The 16,810-nt window shown below is 41.3% G+C and overlaps 1 protein-coding gene across 1 annotated transcript; it reads right to left on the bottom strand.

The window, feature by feature from the left end:
• Window positions 1-520: 520 nt before the first annotated feature.
• On the bottom strand, window positions 521-15,981 carry itpka (inositol-trisphosphate 3-kinase A). The gene is made up of 7 exons (XM_015969993.3): window positions 15,345-15,981; window positions 11,443-11,533; window positions 9,299-9,512; window positions 7,773-7,977; window positions 3,004-3,105; window positions 2,523-2,594; window positions 521-772 (listed from the first exon to the last, which is right to left on the bottom strand). The coding sequence occupies exons 1-7, from the start codon at window positions 15,705-15,707 to the stop codon at window positions 521-523; spliced, it is 1,299 nt and encodes a 432-aa protein (XP_015825479.1). The 5' UTR covers window positions 15,708-15,981.
• Window positions 15,982-16,810: the final 829 nt, after the last annotated feature.

The raw sequence follows: 16,810 nt of genomic DNA, 5'->3' as shown, positions 1-16,810 counted from the left end.
AATACGAGACTCAGTCATCCTGTTATGATAGGCGGGTGAACTGAGAGACCAGGGAGTAATCTCATGAGTCGGGTCGTTGAAACGATGACTGAGTAGAGGCGAGAGGGCGAGACTTCCGTATATAGGCTGGGAGTGATGATGTAGGTGGTGAGAGGGATGCTGGGAGTTGTAGTTAGGAGGAGGGATCCCGGTTGGAGGAGTGATGTGGGGCTGGAGTCGTGACAGAAACCTTTTCACACTTATTGTCCCAAACCGAAAGCAGGATCACTGCACTTTCACTTCTCCTCATGATGTAGGAAGTTGATTTAGTGTCTGTGTGTTTCTCAGCCGTAAACACACTGGTGAGAAGTTTCCAGCTCCTTTTTGTTCCACCGTGTCTTTTATGTCAGCATTAAATATTTAGATGGGAAAAGTCAGAGTCTTCATGTGCTGTTGGTGCTCCGTTCTTAACTTCTCTATCACTTCAAAATGTTTTGAAGAAGCATTTTTTTGTTTTGATTTAAGTGCCATTTACGGTTATTTACAGAATACGTGTTTCTGTAGTTTGGCTGCATGTGTCTTCTTTAGTCCCTTCGTTGCTTATCGACTCCAGCAGTTGATAAAGGTTTTCCAGCCCCAGTAGGTATCCATCTTCCCGGTTGCCTTCCTTCCAGGGAATGTCATGACTTAAAGTCTTACCCTCTGGTAATGCTGTGGTCCTTCCAAAGTCAATAATCCAGACCTGGGCCTTTCCAGTGTGGTCGTGGATGAAGAGGAGAGAGCTGCCAATGACCTGAGCAGAACAACAAAAAGTGTTTATTCACACTTTGTCAATCATCTTTGTTACGTTCGATCTGTGTTGATTTTCTGATTCAATTTTTATCTGTTCTTTTCTAGAAGTAGAGCTTGTTTTTAACCTTCTTATTGACAGTTTCGGCTACTCCAGAGCATCGCCGATGGTGCAGAGACGAAAGCGACACCGCCAACTTCAGCGACGCTCTGACAAAGGTGACAGGAGTAGCCAAAACTGTCAGCAAGAAGGTAAAAACAAGCTCTCTGTTTATAGAAAAGAACCAATAAAAAAAGTCATCAATCAATATAAATATAGGAGTCACCCCAGAGAAGAACAAACAGAAACACAATCAGTATCAGTATGCAACAACGAACACATCTTCGTGAGATTATAAATTAAACATATGTGGACACACGCTACATTTTCCTTTTAGTCTAAAAGATGGAGATGGATTGTGACATTTGTTGCTGCTCTAATATTAGTTTCCCTTCATTGTTCTATAGGTATAGAATAGAAGATCAGAATGAGATTTAATAAATTATGTATAAATTATGATGTTGTGAACTACTTGGATCATTATACAAGCAAGATTATTATAGTTATATAAGTTTCAGAAGTTTTTAAAGGTAGAAAAATGTTCCGGCAGGAGATGTATAGTCGGAACATGATATAGCACACGTGAATGATCTAGGGTTGGGGTTGCATCATATTACATCAATGTAGAAGGGTAATAAGTGCAAATATTGTGAGAAAATGTCAGCTTTAAGTACAAGGATGCGTGTTTAGAATTATTTTTCAAAATTACATTTAAAATAAATTAATTGATCAATGAGGATCCTCGGGAAGTTTTATTATTCGCAGATGATTTGCTTGGTATCAGGTTTTATTGAAGCAAAATCTAATGCTTGTTTTGCAAACATCAAGGAAAGTTTGCAGCAGCTAAACCACATATCTATATTTACTGGCTCTTTATTCGTCAAGATGTTTCAGTTGTGTAGATACGCAAACTTGTGTCTTTAACTATGTACAAAATGAAAACAAGTGGCCCTAAAACAGCGCCCTGGAGGACCTCGCGGGAATTTTTAGCTTGTTCCTAATTTTATTGACAAAGTTTTAAATAATTTACTTTGCTCAATCTGCTGGCTCTTAATGCATATGATGAGAATTCATCTCAATACGCTTTAACTCGTTATTCATGCAAAATGAGTTACGAACATTTGCTGTTAGCTAACGTCCATTAGCTGTGGTCACCATCTTCAGTGAGGTTGTCTGTTAGTGGTGATGAGTATACTTCCACACAGAATGGTTAAGGATGTACAATACTAATGAAAATAAAAATAAATAGTATTACTTTTAAAACTTGAATAGTTTAGTACTTAGGCTAAATATGAAACATTAGTTTTAACCCTCTCAGGCTCAAAATAAGTTTTGATAAAAGGACAAACAACTACCAGTAAGTCCTTCAGGGGTACTTCTGAGTTTAAAAATGCTCATGAAATACATATGTGGAGTAACCAGGTAGGTAGGTTTTAACGTTGCAAATCTGCAACGCCTGCCTCCAGAGGGTTAACCAGTTCTGTAGCCATTTTCCAAGAATCGCTCCTGAACATTTGACAGTTTATTTATATAAAATTTTCACTACTGATTTTGTCACATGATTCAAAATCAAAAGAATAATATTCAATCTCATACAAAGCTCTTACTTTCCTCTTTTCTTTAATAAAATGATGCCAGCACCACCAGACTTTACCTCGTGTTTCTTGAAGAACTCTGATGTGTTCAGAGCTTGCCGGATATCTTTCAGTCTCAGCAAATAGGACTTCTGTGTTTTGAGGAAAAACAGACAAACTTAGCCCTGTAAATGTGTCCTGAATAGATCATTTAGACAGCTGTGGCTACATAAGAAGTAAACTGTGACTACCCAACTAGCCGTGCAGTGTTAATATTGACTTTCTGCCCTGCTGATCAGATTATTCTGCTTTTACAATTCAAACACTTGAAGATAATTTTATTATTATTTATGATCAAACCTGGGCTGAGTTTTCAAACGTAAGCACAAAGACAACAAAAAAACTTGCACTGTTCAAACAGGGAACACGGATGTGAAAGCTTATACAGCTAATGTGATTGTAGTCAGTGAAGTGTTTCAGGTAACGCCTGGAGTCGTGTGTATTTAGCGTATAAGCATCATAAAAGTAAATAAATGGATATGCTGACTGAATGCCACGTACTATAATGCTGACGTCTCCACCGACAAAGTCCTTAAACAGCTGGATTATTTGCTGCTCCAATCTGATTTTCTTGAAGTCAGTTTGACATGTACCATCTTGTTTCTAAAGGGAACAAATAAAAGCAAAAGTTATATAATAAAAATCACATCTGATGCACTCATATTGTTATAAAAAGGCAGAAATCCATATTTTGTTATGTTTATAGATAATGCAACACAACAAAAGCCGGTTGTGTCCTCAGGCAAAGAATGATCACCTTACTTGTAGAAGAAGGCTGCTGGTAGTTCTCACATTCATCTCTATGCTGATGACACCTTTCCATGCTCAGTTGGCCCTTCTCCCAGCTCTAGCTTCTACTCATGAACTCAGCATTACCTCTGTTGCAAACTCCATCCCTATTTTAATATCAAGACAAGCAAACCTGCTGTGTGATGACTGGGATTTGGATTATATCAAATCCAACAATTACTCAGGGGTCACGCTGGATTTATCTTGATGTTGCACAACAATCAGCAGACCGGCATTCCTTTTCTCTTGCAATGCCAAGCACATCTTCTTTAAGACAACACTTTGTACGGTGACGTCATAAACATAAGGACATCATGCACCGCCCTTAGATGATGGACATTCTTTATCCAGCAGTCATCCACTTTGCCACACCTGTTCACATTCGACACTTTAATCTGTATAATATAGTGTACTGGCACACCCTTCATACCAGAAACTCCACCACTGGTTTCTTTTTGACAATAAGACACCGCCATCATCTCGTCTACATCATTTGCATTTCCTTTTTATCTTTTATCTGTGTTCGACATGTTTATATAACGCCTGTTTAATTAACCAACATTTTTAGTGTACAGCGCCTTGTTTGGTTGTAATGCCTTGTGAATGCGCTTTATAAATAAAATTGGATTGGATTGGATTGGATTCTAGGTCTAGTGAATACATCAAGCTCTTTATCACACCCTTGATCACCTTGTTCATAGCAGCATACGAAAGGAATCTTTTACAAGCCCTTCGCTTTTTTCTCTCTACCTGTTGCTTCTTGAACATCTGCTTCATAAGCCTAACCCTTTCTTTCCAACAGACGTGAACGCAGCATGTAGCATAGCTGCGTTTCACCAGCACGCTCCCTTCCAATTGGGAGCAAATCAGATGTGAAACATACCGCTGGTCCCAAAAAGTCACAAAATCACAGGAGAATTGCAACACGAGGGGCGATTTCAGAAGTCCACACAATAACAAGCAATAAAGAAAGCTGCCTGTATCTTAAAGGTCTGTGGTTTATTTTCTATGTTTACATCGTCCACAATGGTTTAACAGGAAATGACGTACGTTTATCTGCATGTGAGTCTTTTTTTGAAAGTTTCCAGATATTTTATACTTCTTCCGTGTTTGACGTTGTCACGATCTGCCCCTGCCTTCCCGACTGTGTTCCTCTCCTGCCCTGATTAGTTGTTTATTGGTTTCACCTGCCCTTGTTAACATGCCCATGTGTTCCTGATTTTCCCCAGTGTATATATACCTCCCGTCTCGTATGTCCTGTGTCGGATCATTGTTGTATGTGCATGTATCGTTTTGTCCTGTCGCTCCTGTTGTTATTAAACCCATTTTTACTTTATCCGTGCGTGCTCTTCTGCCTCCTGAACCCTCCACCACGCTTGGTCCACCATCTCCACCCTCACAGCATGACAGAATGATCCGACCAAACCTGGACCTGTGGTGAGCCTGCCTTTCTGTTCTGGAGGATTATTTTTTCTTTTTATCCTTTTCAGCGGAGGGAGATTCCGGCCTGGAGTTGTGTTTCTCGGCGCATCCTACCTGTTCTCGGGGTGGTCGAGCCCTCTGGGTGATCCTGGCGCATTCTATCAGTTTCCGGGGTGGCCAAGGTCTTTTCTCCTCTCCTGCTTTTCTGCCCCATCCTGTTTTTTACGGAAGCTGCCATTTCCTGGAGTTCTCTGATGGAAGTAAAAACCCCTACGCATGCCATCATTCTCTGGGGTGGTAGGGCTGGTCTTCCTGCTCCGTGGTCTGCTTCCTTTCACCCGAGCCTGCCTGTGGATCCCGTCGAGTCACGGTGTGCACCTGCTCCGAACTGTGGTCGAGTACCTGCTACCGCTCCTGGTTCCCTCACGTCGCTCCTGCTGTTTCGTCCCACTTCCTGGTCCACGCCTGCAGGGTCTATGCCTGCAGATCCTTCACGCGGCAGTTCCTGCTGGGTCCCACGCCTGCTGCTGCAGTTCCTGCTGGGTTCCACGCCTGCTGCTGCAGTTACTACAGGGTACCGTCCCGGCTGCTGCGGTTTGTCTTCATGTTCCAGTCAAGTCTTTGTGTTCCAGTCAAGTGTTTCCAGTCAAGTCAAGTCAAGTCTTCGAGTCCTGTCCCCGCCAAGTCGTGTTTCCAGTCAAGTCAAGTCTTCGAGTCCTGTCCCCGCCAAGTCAAGTGTTTCCAGTCAAGTCAAGTCTTCGAGTCCTGTCCCCACCAAGTCAAGTGTTTCCAGTCGAGTCTTCCGAGTCGAGTGTTTCCAGTTGAGTCGAGTGTTTCCGGTCTCCTGTGTTGTGTGGCCTTGTGGGCGTCTGGTATCCGCCCCTTAAGGGGGGGTACTGTCACGATCTGCCCCTGCCTTCCCGACTGTGTTCCTCTCCTGCCCTGATTAGTTGTTTATTGGTTTCACCTGCCCTTGTTAACATGCCCATGTGTTCCTTATTTTCCCCAGTGTATTTATACCTCCCGTCTCGTATGTCCTGTGTCGGATCATTGTTGTATGTGCATGTATCGTTTTGTCCTGTCGCTCCCGTTGTTATTAAACCCATTTTTACTTTATCCGTGCCTGCTCTTCTGCCTCCTGAACCCTCCACCACACTTGGTCCACCATCTCCACCTTCACAACATGACAGACATCCTGTCTGGTCTGATCTTAACGGCGGCCTTTGACGTGTTTTTTAAGCGTTGTGCGTAAAACAAACTTGAAATGTAATGATAGCATCCCTTCGCTTCCAAAATGTTACACTTTGCTGCCGGTGGAAAGGAACCTGTCCAGCTAAGTCCCGTGTGGTACGTTGCGCAGCTGTTTTGTAACGCTTTCATGTCCAGTGAAAAGAAGGGTTTAGATGAAATTTCATCTTTATGCAGATGACTGCCAGATGTACTTTCCTCTGAGGAGAGTTACTGTAGGCTTGATGAAGCCACCTCTTTGGAGGATGTTAAAGCCTGGATGACGTTCAATTTATTAAATGTGAGTGATATGAATACTGAGGATATCAACCTCAGGCCACATCACTGACCTGACTTCCTTGGCACCTTATAAAAAATTTGTTGTCTCCAACTTGGGGGTCAACTTAGATGTTGCCCTGAAGTTTGAGGACCATATCAATGGGGCGGTACATTCTTGTATCTTTCATCTCTTACATCTAGGTACCAAGGCACATTTGGAGATGGTTGTTCACCCATTTGTCACTCCCATCGACATATATATACGGTCACTCCCGACTTGGTCTGCTGTAATTCCCTTTATTCTGGAATTAGTCGTATGGCTACTTCTAGATTTTCCTAATGGGTACAAAGAAACATAATTATGTTAAGCCGTGTTTGGCAGCCTTGCACTAGCATGACTGGCTTTAGCTTCAAATTAAAAGTTTTGATGCTTGTTTTTAAGTCTGTGAAAAGTTCTCCCTCTTATCGACGTAATCTCAGTACCTGCTACACTCTAGCATGCAATCTTAGGTCAGTAGCGCAGAACCTGCTGGTGGTTCCACGAGTGAAATGTACGACAAGAAGGGCTCGGCGTTCTCAGTACTGCCCCATATCTTCGGGATGAGCTCCCTCTTCAGGCCAAACAGTTTCTGTCGTCGCAATTGTTTACTCCCTTACATTTTTGCATGTTTATTTACTTTTATGTTATTCTTTGCACGTTTTAAAAGTTTCCCTAAATTTGACTTTCTATCAGCGTTCCTTATCTGATTTCATTTCTCTGCTTCTTCACTATACACAGAGTAAACTGGCCTTTAATGTTTTACGTTTTTACTGTCGATGTGTTGTTGAGCGCTTTGTTTGACCTTTGGATGTTTTAAACCGCTTCATGAACAAAGATGAATTAGAAACTAGACACGGTAAGAACATACCAAAGATATAAACAAAGATGATGTTGAGGAAAAAACCCACAAACTGTACTTGAAATACAATTCTTCTGAACACAACATTTCTCCCCTTTCTCCTTTTACTGCAAACAGTTTTAATTCTCCAACTCCGGCTGTTTTTGTTGGTGGAGAGAAACGCGTAAAAGAGAAAAGGTTTCTTAGAACACTCAGATCTCAGGGAGGGACAAAGGTTCACTTCAACTTGAACAACCCTTTCCAGGAAAAATGTCTGGAACCTAGAAGCCAAAGGTGTGGCAGGCATCAATCATCGTTCTCCAGATGCCATGTGGCTAGCTAAAGCTGCTTTGATTCAAAGCCATGAGGGATTTTCTATTTCAGCGTGTAACACCACATGATCGGGGTTTGCTGTTTGTGCATTTCTCTTTACTGATCACCAGCTGATACCAATTCCTCCATCAGCAGATTGAATCATCAACTGTCAGCAGAAACAAGAGTTTCTCTGCAGCTTCCCCTTTTCATGAAGTCGTCTCAACGTCTACATAAATAAAAATAATTTCTGTGCACAAATTAAACTGGTGTTGATTTTTCTTTCACCACTGAGCTAAGTTAGCGTGTGTTTTATTCTCACACTACAATAAGCATGTGTAAGGGTTACAACTGCATCACTACCTTGATCCCCTCTATCCTGAAGCCCAGTGTCATGGTTGAGCTCATTGCCTCCCTCCACTTCATGTAGCGATATTTGGTGACGGCCTTTAGGGAATGCTCCTCAGGAGTTGGGCCTCGATCGTTCACCTCCACCATCTTATTGTAGAGATCTTCCCTCGGCCTGGGTCGCTCCTTTGCTTGCACAATGTCCTCCTCCAGGTACGTCCTTTTAAAAGAAGGCCAAATGATGACAGTGGTTATTATGAATCTGTTTTTTATACTATGTTGTTTATGCTGTACGGCTGGCATTCCCTCCTACAGAAATGATTGTAGTAAACGTGTTAATCTACTCAGAGATAAACAATCACGCTGCACTCTTTTTCACATTGTGTGTGAACTGATTCACACTCACTGCTGCCATATTCATAACTAATAGTTATGTGCAAACAGATGTCATTGTCAGTTTCAGTTTGTCGACTTCACTTCCTCTGTGCTGAAGAGGGAAGCTGTGAGGAGACTCCTGTGTGCAGCTCTTAACCGTGTAAAAGCCCAAGTGTGTGTGTGTGTGTGTGTGTTTGTGCAACTTAGTGGTTTTGCAGCTCTGTGGCTGAGAGCCTTTTTTAACAAAGGGGAGTCTCCAGGGACACCCTGAGGGAGCAAAATGTGTTTTGTGTTCATGAACAACCTCAAATAATAAACAGACAGGCAGGGTGTTAACAAAAGAAGCTGTCTCTGTGTGTGTGTGTGTGTGTGTGTGTGTGTGTGTGTGTGTGTGTGTGTGTGTGTGTGTGTGTGTGTGTGTGTGTGTGTGTGTGTGTGTGAGAGAGAGAGAGAGAGAGAGAGAGAGAGAGAGAGAGAGAGAGAGAGAGAGACGTTTATTGCAATTTAGTATGAAAGCATTTATTGGTTGAATCAGTCGCATAAAGTTGTGTGTTCATCTCTGCATGTTTGTGCATGCAAAAAAATGTGTGCATGTATGAACTCATCAATGCAGTCATGCATGCGCGCGCGTGTGTGTGTGTGTGTGTGTGTGTGTGTGTGTGTGTGTGTGTGTGTGTGTGTGTGCGTGTGCGTGTGTGCGTGCACGCAGACAGTGAGGCCCTCCGCCCGCTGTGGCAGGAAGCCAAACATACAGCCTGCAGTTACAGCAGGTGTTCCCTTGTAGAGCCAAACCGTGTCAGGCTGCCTGCACCGACACTCGTCTGCACTTTCATTTCATTACTTTGTTTTCACAGAACTTAAACATTGATTATCAACCAATAAAACAGAGATTTGAATGAGAAAAAAATTCAAGACTTGGCAGAGAATTACATTTGACTTCATATTTTACCCCCAAAAATTAACATGATGAAGAATTGAATGCCACAGTCACGAATTGAGGTAATTGAAAGTGGAGAAATGCAAAATGTCAGATAATCTCACATAATCTTGTACGATCTATTAAATATGTGCTGCGAACAACTCAAAAGTTACTGAGTGGTGGTAACTTTCTTAATTCTTACCAAGATTTACCATGGGAAATAAAGAAACAAAGAGAGCATCCTCACCTAAATCCCATCTTGCAATCCATCACGTTGGCATTTTCAAAGTTTGCCAGCAGGTCGTCCAGCTGCAGGAAGGACTCTCCGTCTTTCTCCACCACGCCGTGGTAAGCAGGCACGAACGGCACCAGCACGTCGCCACTCAGCTTCTCAAAACACTGCTTCTCATTTTCTGAGAACCTTTTTAGAATGCGGCCTTTGTCTGCTGCTTTGAAGTTACCTGATAAGAATATATGAAAAACGTTTTCATGCATGCCCAACCGTCACACCTTTTTTCATGTTGTGACTTGGAAAATAGTGTGATATTGTGTTTCTTTGGAATTATGATGAATGGGAATTCCTGAGACATGCTGGTGATGAAGTCCCAACCTAGAAAAAGGTTTTTAACTTCAGACTCCAGATCTGTTTCATCTCTTTCAGCTCATATTTGATAAAAAAAAAAGTTTAAATCCCAACATAAAAAAGAAGCATTTTAAAGTTTTTAAATAAAAAATTTGCAACAGTGGAGTAACTGATCATTTGTGTACTTGTACACGGGAGAGGGAGGTTTTGTCAGGTCATGCATGGCTGACTTTACTCAAATGAGATTTGTTTTCAAAACTCGGCTCAGACTCTGAGTTTGAGCTTGGTGGACAAAGTCAAAGACAACTCTTTGGTCAACGGCGTTGTTTTTATGGCTGATTTCATGTAAACATTCATGAGCACATACAGGAAATACTACCAGCTTTTTAATAAAGCTTTTCTTTCTCCAATTTAATCTGAAAGCAGGGGCAGATCTGCAAGGAGGCAAAGGGGGTAATTGCCCTGCTGCTGTAGAGCCTTGCCCCCTCAGCTGCCCCCCTACTTTTATGTTTCTTTCTTCTGAACAGTTTCTAAACCTTTAAAGGCTTATGCTCCAACCCGAGCCCTCAGGTCCACAAACCAGAACCTTCTAGAAGTTCCAAAAAGCAGATAAAAAGTCGAGGTGATCGCTCCTTCCAGACTGTTGCACCCCGACTTTAGAAAGATCTTCCTTTATCCTTATTGACTGTCTGGACACTTAAAAACAACAGCATTTAACAAAATATTTTAATTTCTTATTTTTTAACTCAAATTTATAATCATCTTCCATTTGTTTTATGTTATTTTATAATTTTATGACTTAATTTTTTTATTTGATTCTATTTCAATTTTAAGATAATTACGATTTAATGACTTTATTATTTGTTTTGTTTTGTGAAGCACTTAGTGATTTTTGTGTTTGTGATGAGTGCTATATAAATAAAATGTACGTACTTTCTTAAAATATGACTTAAGTTCTCCTATATTCTCAGCAAATCCTGAAATCAGTGTCGTGCATTAATTTTAAGTCGTTTTTTCTGAATTAGTCTTCTGTATTTATTCATTTCTGTATTTATTTAGTGGAACATTTGATTTATACTGAAAACTTTTTATTTTCTTAAACATCCTCTTTATTTACCATGTAAAACCTTCTAGCTTCGCCACTGGCTAAAACACAAAGAAACTATATTTAAGCTAAAGAAAATGATCCTTTATAGATTCAACAAAATATAAATATTTAATTGTCAGCATGTGCCATGTTGTGTTATTAGAAAATTTAAAGTAATAAATCATGAAAAGTATTTGAAGATTGTGGTAGACATAGGAGATAAAAGAAGGTGGTTAATATGATGAAAAATGTTCGATATTATCGTCCGATTTTGCCATTACTATATTATTTGCAGTTATCTGTATCAGTTTTAACAATTTTAATGAGCAAAACTTTTACATGCCATGCTCAAATGATACATCTAACTCTTCAGCTACGTCTCCTCTAACTCAGAATGTTAAAATAAGGCAGATCTGAGGTTTCGTTTGTGAGATATTGTTCTTTGTTTGGCCCAACTGGCCAGTATTTTGCACAGATGTTTATAGTTTACGTATGCGTGGTAAAACATGTGTGATTTAGCTTTTCTTTTTTATGGGGGAGGACCCCACCATTGGTCTATATCATATCAGAAATTAAGAGTTAGACTATATCGGTATAAGAATATCCGTAAAAACAAGTTGATACCAAAAATCTCTAATAAAAATTAATCCTTATATTTGATAAACGTTCTGATATATTTTATTTATTTGTTTTTTTCATTTCAGCACAAATAAAGTTGCACCTTTATGTCCAGCTAGCTGAACCCAGTTCTTTCTCTGGGAGGCGTTGAAGGGCCATCGGACGTACGTCTTCAGCTTCCACCAAGACCTGCTCTGTTAAAGACAAACAATAAAACTCAAACAATTAAAATAAAACTAAACATGAACACAGAAGTTATGCTTGGACAGTGTTTTTGTCTAAAGGTTGATTTCTAATCACAGGAAAGCGTGGGAGAAGCTGGCTTTAGTCTTTAGAAATGCTATCACACGGACCATTCTGGCCAGAAAATCTGACGTCAGACTGTTGGTTTTCCACCGTGTGATCTGGGCCACTTAAATGCTATTTCTGTAGAAACTCCTATCTGCAGTCGACATCTTCAGCTCAACAGGTTTCAGAAGGTTTTAGAAAACCTTCTACTGATCAGGTAATGTCTGTATTTCATTTGTTCACACATGTAGGAAGGGATTTGTTACCTTTTGAGCAACCCTGCACATGAAAGTGTTCTTCTGACCTAAACCTAGATGTGTGCTGGGCTGGAGGGCCTCACACGGAAGAGTTGGTGTCTCATCATCAATACTGATGGCAGAAATCGGCAGAAGGACTCTTAAATGTCAGCCGATTTTCTTTGTTTACTAATGAGATGTAAAAAGTGTGGGAGTCGTTTTATCGCTGCCATTTTTAGCATTTAAGAACTGGTGAAGTAAACTAACAGGCTCTTTCTAATGTTTTGGTGCTTTTTAATCTCTTTTCTGTGGGTTTTACTTTAAACCCAGCTGATTAACACAGACAAGAGGGATGAAGACAAAACGAGTGTTGATCTTAAAACAATCCTGCACATTTTAGGACTACATGAAGCGCCTGAAGAAGCTCTGCTTTGTCATTTGGAGGAAGCCGAGGTGACAGAAGAAAGCTGCACTTGACTGATCCTCATCAGAGCAAACTGGATAAAATGGTTTCAGGCTGCCAAAGGGCCAGCTGCAGCAGTTATAACCAACCCTACTGAATACTTACTTTTGATACAAATCACATTTTTTACTGAGCTCCATCAGCTGTCATTATGAGTCGGTTTAATTATAGACCCAGCAGCAATATGAGATAATAGTGAGTAAAAAAATCTGAATACAGATGCAAATGGAAAAATGGGTTTGGGTTAAAAATCTGGAAAAAAGCACATGGGCCACTGAGAGCATGTTCTTCTGATTAGTCAAAAACTTGGTCATTTATCTTCTACCGTCAAAACAAACTTGAGGAAATTGGGTTTTGTTTTTGAACAACCAATGTCTCCTGAAGGCCAGTCTAAAACGCTGCTCCGAAAAGTTTTTATCACGTAAGAAATATCTCCAAACTGCGAAGGTTGGCGTCAAAACATGAACTTGAAATGGTTCTCCATGCCTTTACCTCCTCCCGTCTAGATTACTGTAACACACTCTTCACATGTTTCAACAAAAAAGCCCTTGACCGCCTTCAGTTGGTCCAGAACTCTGCAGCGAGGCTCCTAACTGGAGCAAACAGAAGAGCACACATCACTCCTATTCTAATGTCTCTGCACTGGTTACCCGTTAACTTTACATTTCATTTTAGAATCCTGACTATAACTTTCAATGCTCTACATGGTCAAGCTCCTCCCTATATTACTGAACTGTTAAAGCCTTATGCTCCAACCCAGCCCTCAGGTCCACACACCAGAACCTTCTAGAAGTTCCAAAGAACAGATATAAAAGTTGAGGTGATCTCTCCTTCCAGACTGTTGCACCCCGACTCTGGAATGATCTTCCTTTATCCTTACGCAGCATTGACAGTCTGGACACTTTTTAAAAACAGCTAAAGACCCTTTTATTTAAAGCTGCTTTAATATAAATCTTTTGTTTTCTAATTTTTTTAACTCAAATTTGTCATCTTTCATCTGTTTATGAAATTTTGTAATTTTATGACTTGACTTTTTCTGATGTTAATCTATTTCTGTTTTGAGATCATTATGATTTTATAACTTTATGTTTTGTTTTGATCTATGTGAAGCACGATTCTGTCTGTGATGAGTGCTATATAAATAAAATGTAAATTGTGAAGAAAATCCCTCCAGAATGTTTATTATTATTTGAACTTGAAGCTAATGTTAAATATATGTTTTCATTAAATCTGCTGAAAGATTATCACCACAAACATTCCTGGTAACAAATTAAAGTTTTTCCTTGACGTTCCTGATGTGTGCGGCTGGCTTAATGACCGCAGGCCTCAAACTGAAAACAAAAAACATAAATTTAAGCTTCGCCATCTTGTTTCGCTAACCATGAGAAGCTTGTTTTGTAGCTTTTTTCAGCACCACTCCCTTTTATCTTTTACTCCATCAGGCGCACCTTTACTTTGAAACTCGAGGCCTGCTGTGACTCAACAGCTCTGAAGCAGGTCGTCCATGGCGACTGTTTACAAACACGACAGAAATCCTACTTTCAAGTTCAGCAGGTCGGCATTGGCCATTGAGGTTTTTCTGTGAAGTTCATTTCTGGACATAAATTCCTTGCAGCATTCCAAGATGATCCCTGTCGTGACTACAACCGGTTTCTCTGTGTTCTCGAGTGTCCCGAGTCTGTTCTTTTCCATCAATAACTCGGTAATCTGCCGCCTTGAGCAGCATCTTCTGCATTAGTCTAAACTGTTAGACTCACAAGGGTGTTTGACTTCCTGAAGTGTGTCTTTGCTAAATGTCAAAGACTAAAATTGGACATCGACCACGAAACAAAACAAGAAAATGACAGCAGGTACCGTGCTGCTCTACTTGTGGGTTTTTGTTTTTAAACGTGTGGTTATTTTCACCTGACTGGCAAATTTTCATGTCAACTTAAAATGTCTTCTTCAGCCCAGAAAGGAACAAACACCCCAATTTTTGTTTTAACTTTAATTCTGCAAAAGATTTGGCGATCTCGATGGTTTAACAGTTCTCAGCATGTTTTAATGGCCAATGGCAGCTATGAACTTTGTCTGGAGACCCCAGTGAGAAGTGGTCAAATCATAACACACACACACACACACACACACACACACACACACACACACACACACACACACACACACACACACACACACAGCTAGAACCTATCGCAGTGACAGCACAGACAAAAAGCAGATGATGTTGTTTGGAGAGGAGACTCATGCAGGTGACTCACTCACTGCCATCACACTGAACTTCCCCACAGCTCACACAGAGAGGACCCTCCAGCTCCTCGGCTGCAGAAACACAAGTTGTTCTGCTCCAAACTGCATCTGCACGACTCCTGAGCAGCACCGAGCCTCGCCTAATAAACATTTATCCACCGAGAATGTCAAAAGCAAACACACTTCCACCCTTAGTGTCAATTCAGCTCAAGGTTGGTCCTTAATGTTGGGTTCTGTGAGCAAAGGGAGGGAAACATGAAGTCTGATGACACGCTCAACTCTGTTTTAACATGCACCTGGGTCCACGTGTGCACAGAGACTGGCGCATGTTCTCGTGAGGATAAAATAACAGTGAACAAGTTGATAGATGGCATCGCCACATCATGGCCTGAGTGGCCTTTTAAACTTTCCAAGGAGGAGTGACCATCCTGCAGATTTCAAAACATTTCCACTCATCTTTTAGGGAAACTGTGACACTCCCGTGACAGGAGTGAAGTCTTCCAGAGTTTGCATCGCCTAAAAAGAACAAATCCAGAAATAACTTGTTCTGACTTGACTCGTTTCCCGGGTGAAGCTCTTACTGAAGGATTGTTTATGAGGGAATGACACCTCAAAGGTCAGCTACGTGATTTGAAGAAAATCTGTTCCTGAATGATTCCTAGGGGTCTTCCTGAGCCAACATCTCCCTTCCTGTTATGGTGTCATAACATCTTTATTGATATGAGATTAATTTAAATTATGTCGAATTAGGATTGATGAGGATTTGGGGCTCACCTCTCCAGGGTCCAGGTGTTCCAAGGTGATGAGGCCTTTGCTTTTGCTCTCGTTGTCACTCAGAACGTCATCCTCAGAGTCCACATTTGAGGACCCCGTGGAGGAGATGGAGGAGTTGGACAGCTTCCTGCACAGCGACCTCTCCACCTCATCGTCCAAGTCCTCGGGTTGAATCTCCCTGGAAGAGCCGCCCCCCTCCGGGGTGATGGTGACCTGCGGCACCTGGGGCGCAGCCCTCACCTCCGCGGACCCCCCAGTAGGAGCCTGGCAGGTTTGGGGGCACCTCCGGGGCGCTCGTAGGTCCGGACGACCTCCATCGGTCCCGAGGTCCTCGGAGGACTTTCTCTTGCTCTCTTTGAGCATTTGAGATCGAGGCGGGAAGCAGGTTTGGGCTCAACTGTCAAATCTGGTCATTTCACTTCCAGAAAGCAGGAACGCAGCCAGCTGTGGTTCTGGTCGTCCACCTGGTCTGCACCTCGTACCGCTCCGGGGTTCGGGTCGGGCTTCAACCGCCTCCTGCTATGGTGCAGCTTCTGAGCGCCGTGCAGACTGTCGGTAAGGGGAACCCCTCTGCGCGGTTTTACGCACGACGCGACAGCTCGCTGTTCTAATCTTCCGCATTCTCTCTCTCTCTCTCTCTCTCTCTCTCTCTCTCTCTCTCTCTCTCTCTCTCTCTCTCTCTCTCTCTCTCTCTCTCGCTTCCTGGCTGAAAGCTTCAAACCAGCTGACGCGTCAAAAGTTTAACAGCTGCCGCTGCACACATGGGCCCACAGCTTGGCTCAAGAGATCATGTTACGTCACAAAAATGGAATCAAACACATCTAAAAAAGTCATACTTGAACAAACAAGGGCTAAACAAAGTTTAAATTTCACCTGTGTGGCTTTTATCTGTCTATCAGAGGATTTTCTGATTGTTTTCAGAACATTTTTCACATTTTGAATCAAGAAACATGACATTAAATCAAATTATTGTTCCAGACAATTGAGTTTTTCTTTCAGATAAACTGCAAGAATAAAGAAAAACAATCCACCAAGTGTTAAATTGTGTTTTAGAGTCTTTCACACTGGATGTTTTTATTGAAAGAGGCGTCTACATCAACAGAAGTCATGTTTGGAGTTTATAAGGTCAAAGGGTGAGAAGGTAAGATGCAGCATTCTGACCCTACCTCTATGACCAGGTCAGCTGTTGCAACAAGGTGTTTGGGGAAAAACAAGAACATGATGTAAACTCTTTCAAAATGCTGAAGAAACTTAGAAGACGTGCATACTTATGTGTTTTATTACTTTCTTACTCCAAATGTGCAATAATAGTGCAACTAAATTAATTAATTAAATGCAAGCTCAAAATGAAATTTGTTTTCCTAAATCTTCAAGCAAGCTTTTTAAACAAACTTTTGCTCAGATGATAGCTGTTAATCATTTACCCAATGTCAAAGATCTATAATAAACAAATGTCTAATGTTTAA

The sequence above is a fragment of the Nothobranchius furzeri genome, chromosome 18 (genome assembly GCF_043380555.1).
Source record: "Nothobranchius furzeri strain GRZ-AD chromosome 18, NfurGRZ-RIMD1, whole genome shotgun sequence".
Classification (NCBI taxonomy): Eukaryota; Metazoa; Chordata; class Actinopteri; order Cyprinodontiformes; family Nothobranchiidae; genus Nothobranchius; species Nothobranchius furzeri.
The sequence above is the reverse complement of the archived record's forward strand: the minus strand, read 5'-3'. Positions and strand labels throughout refer to the sequence as shown.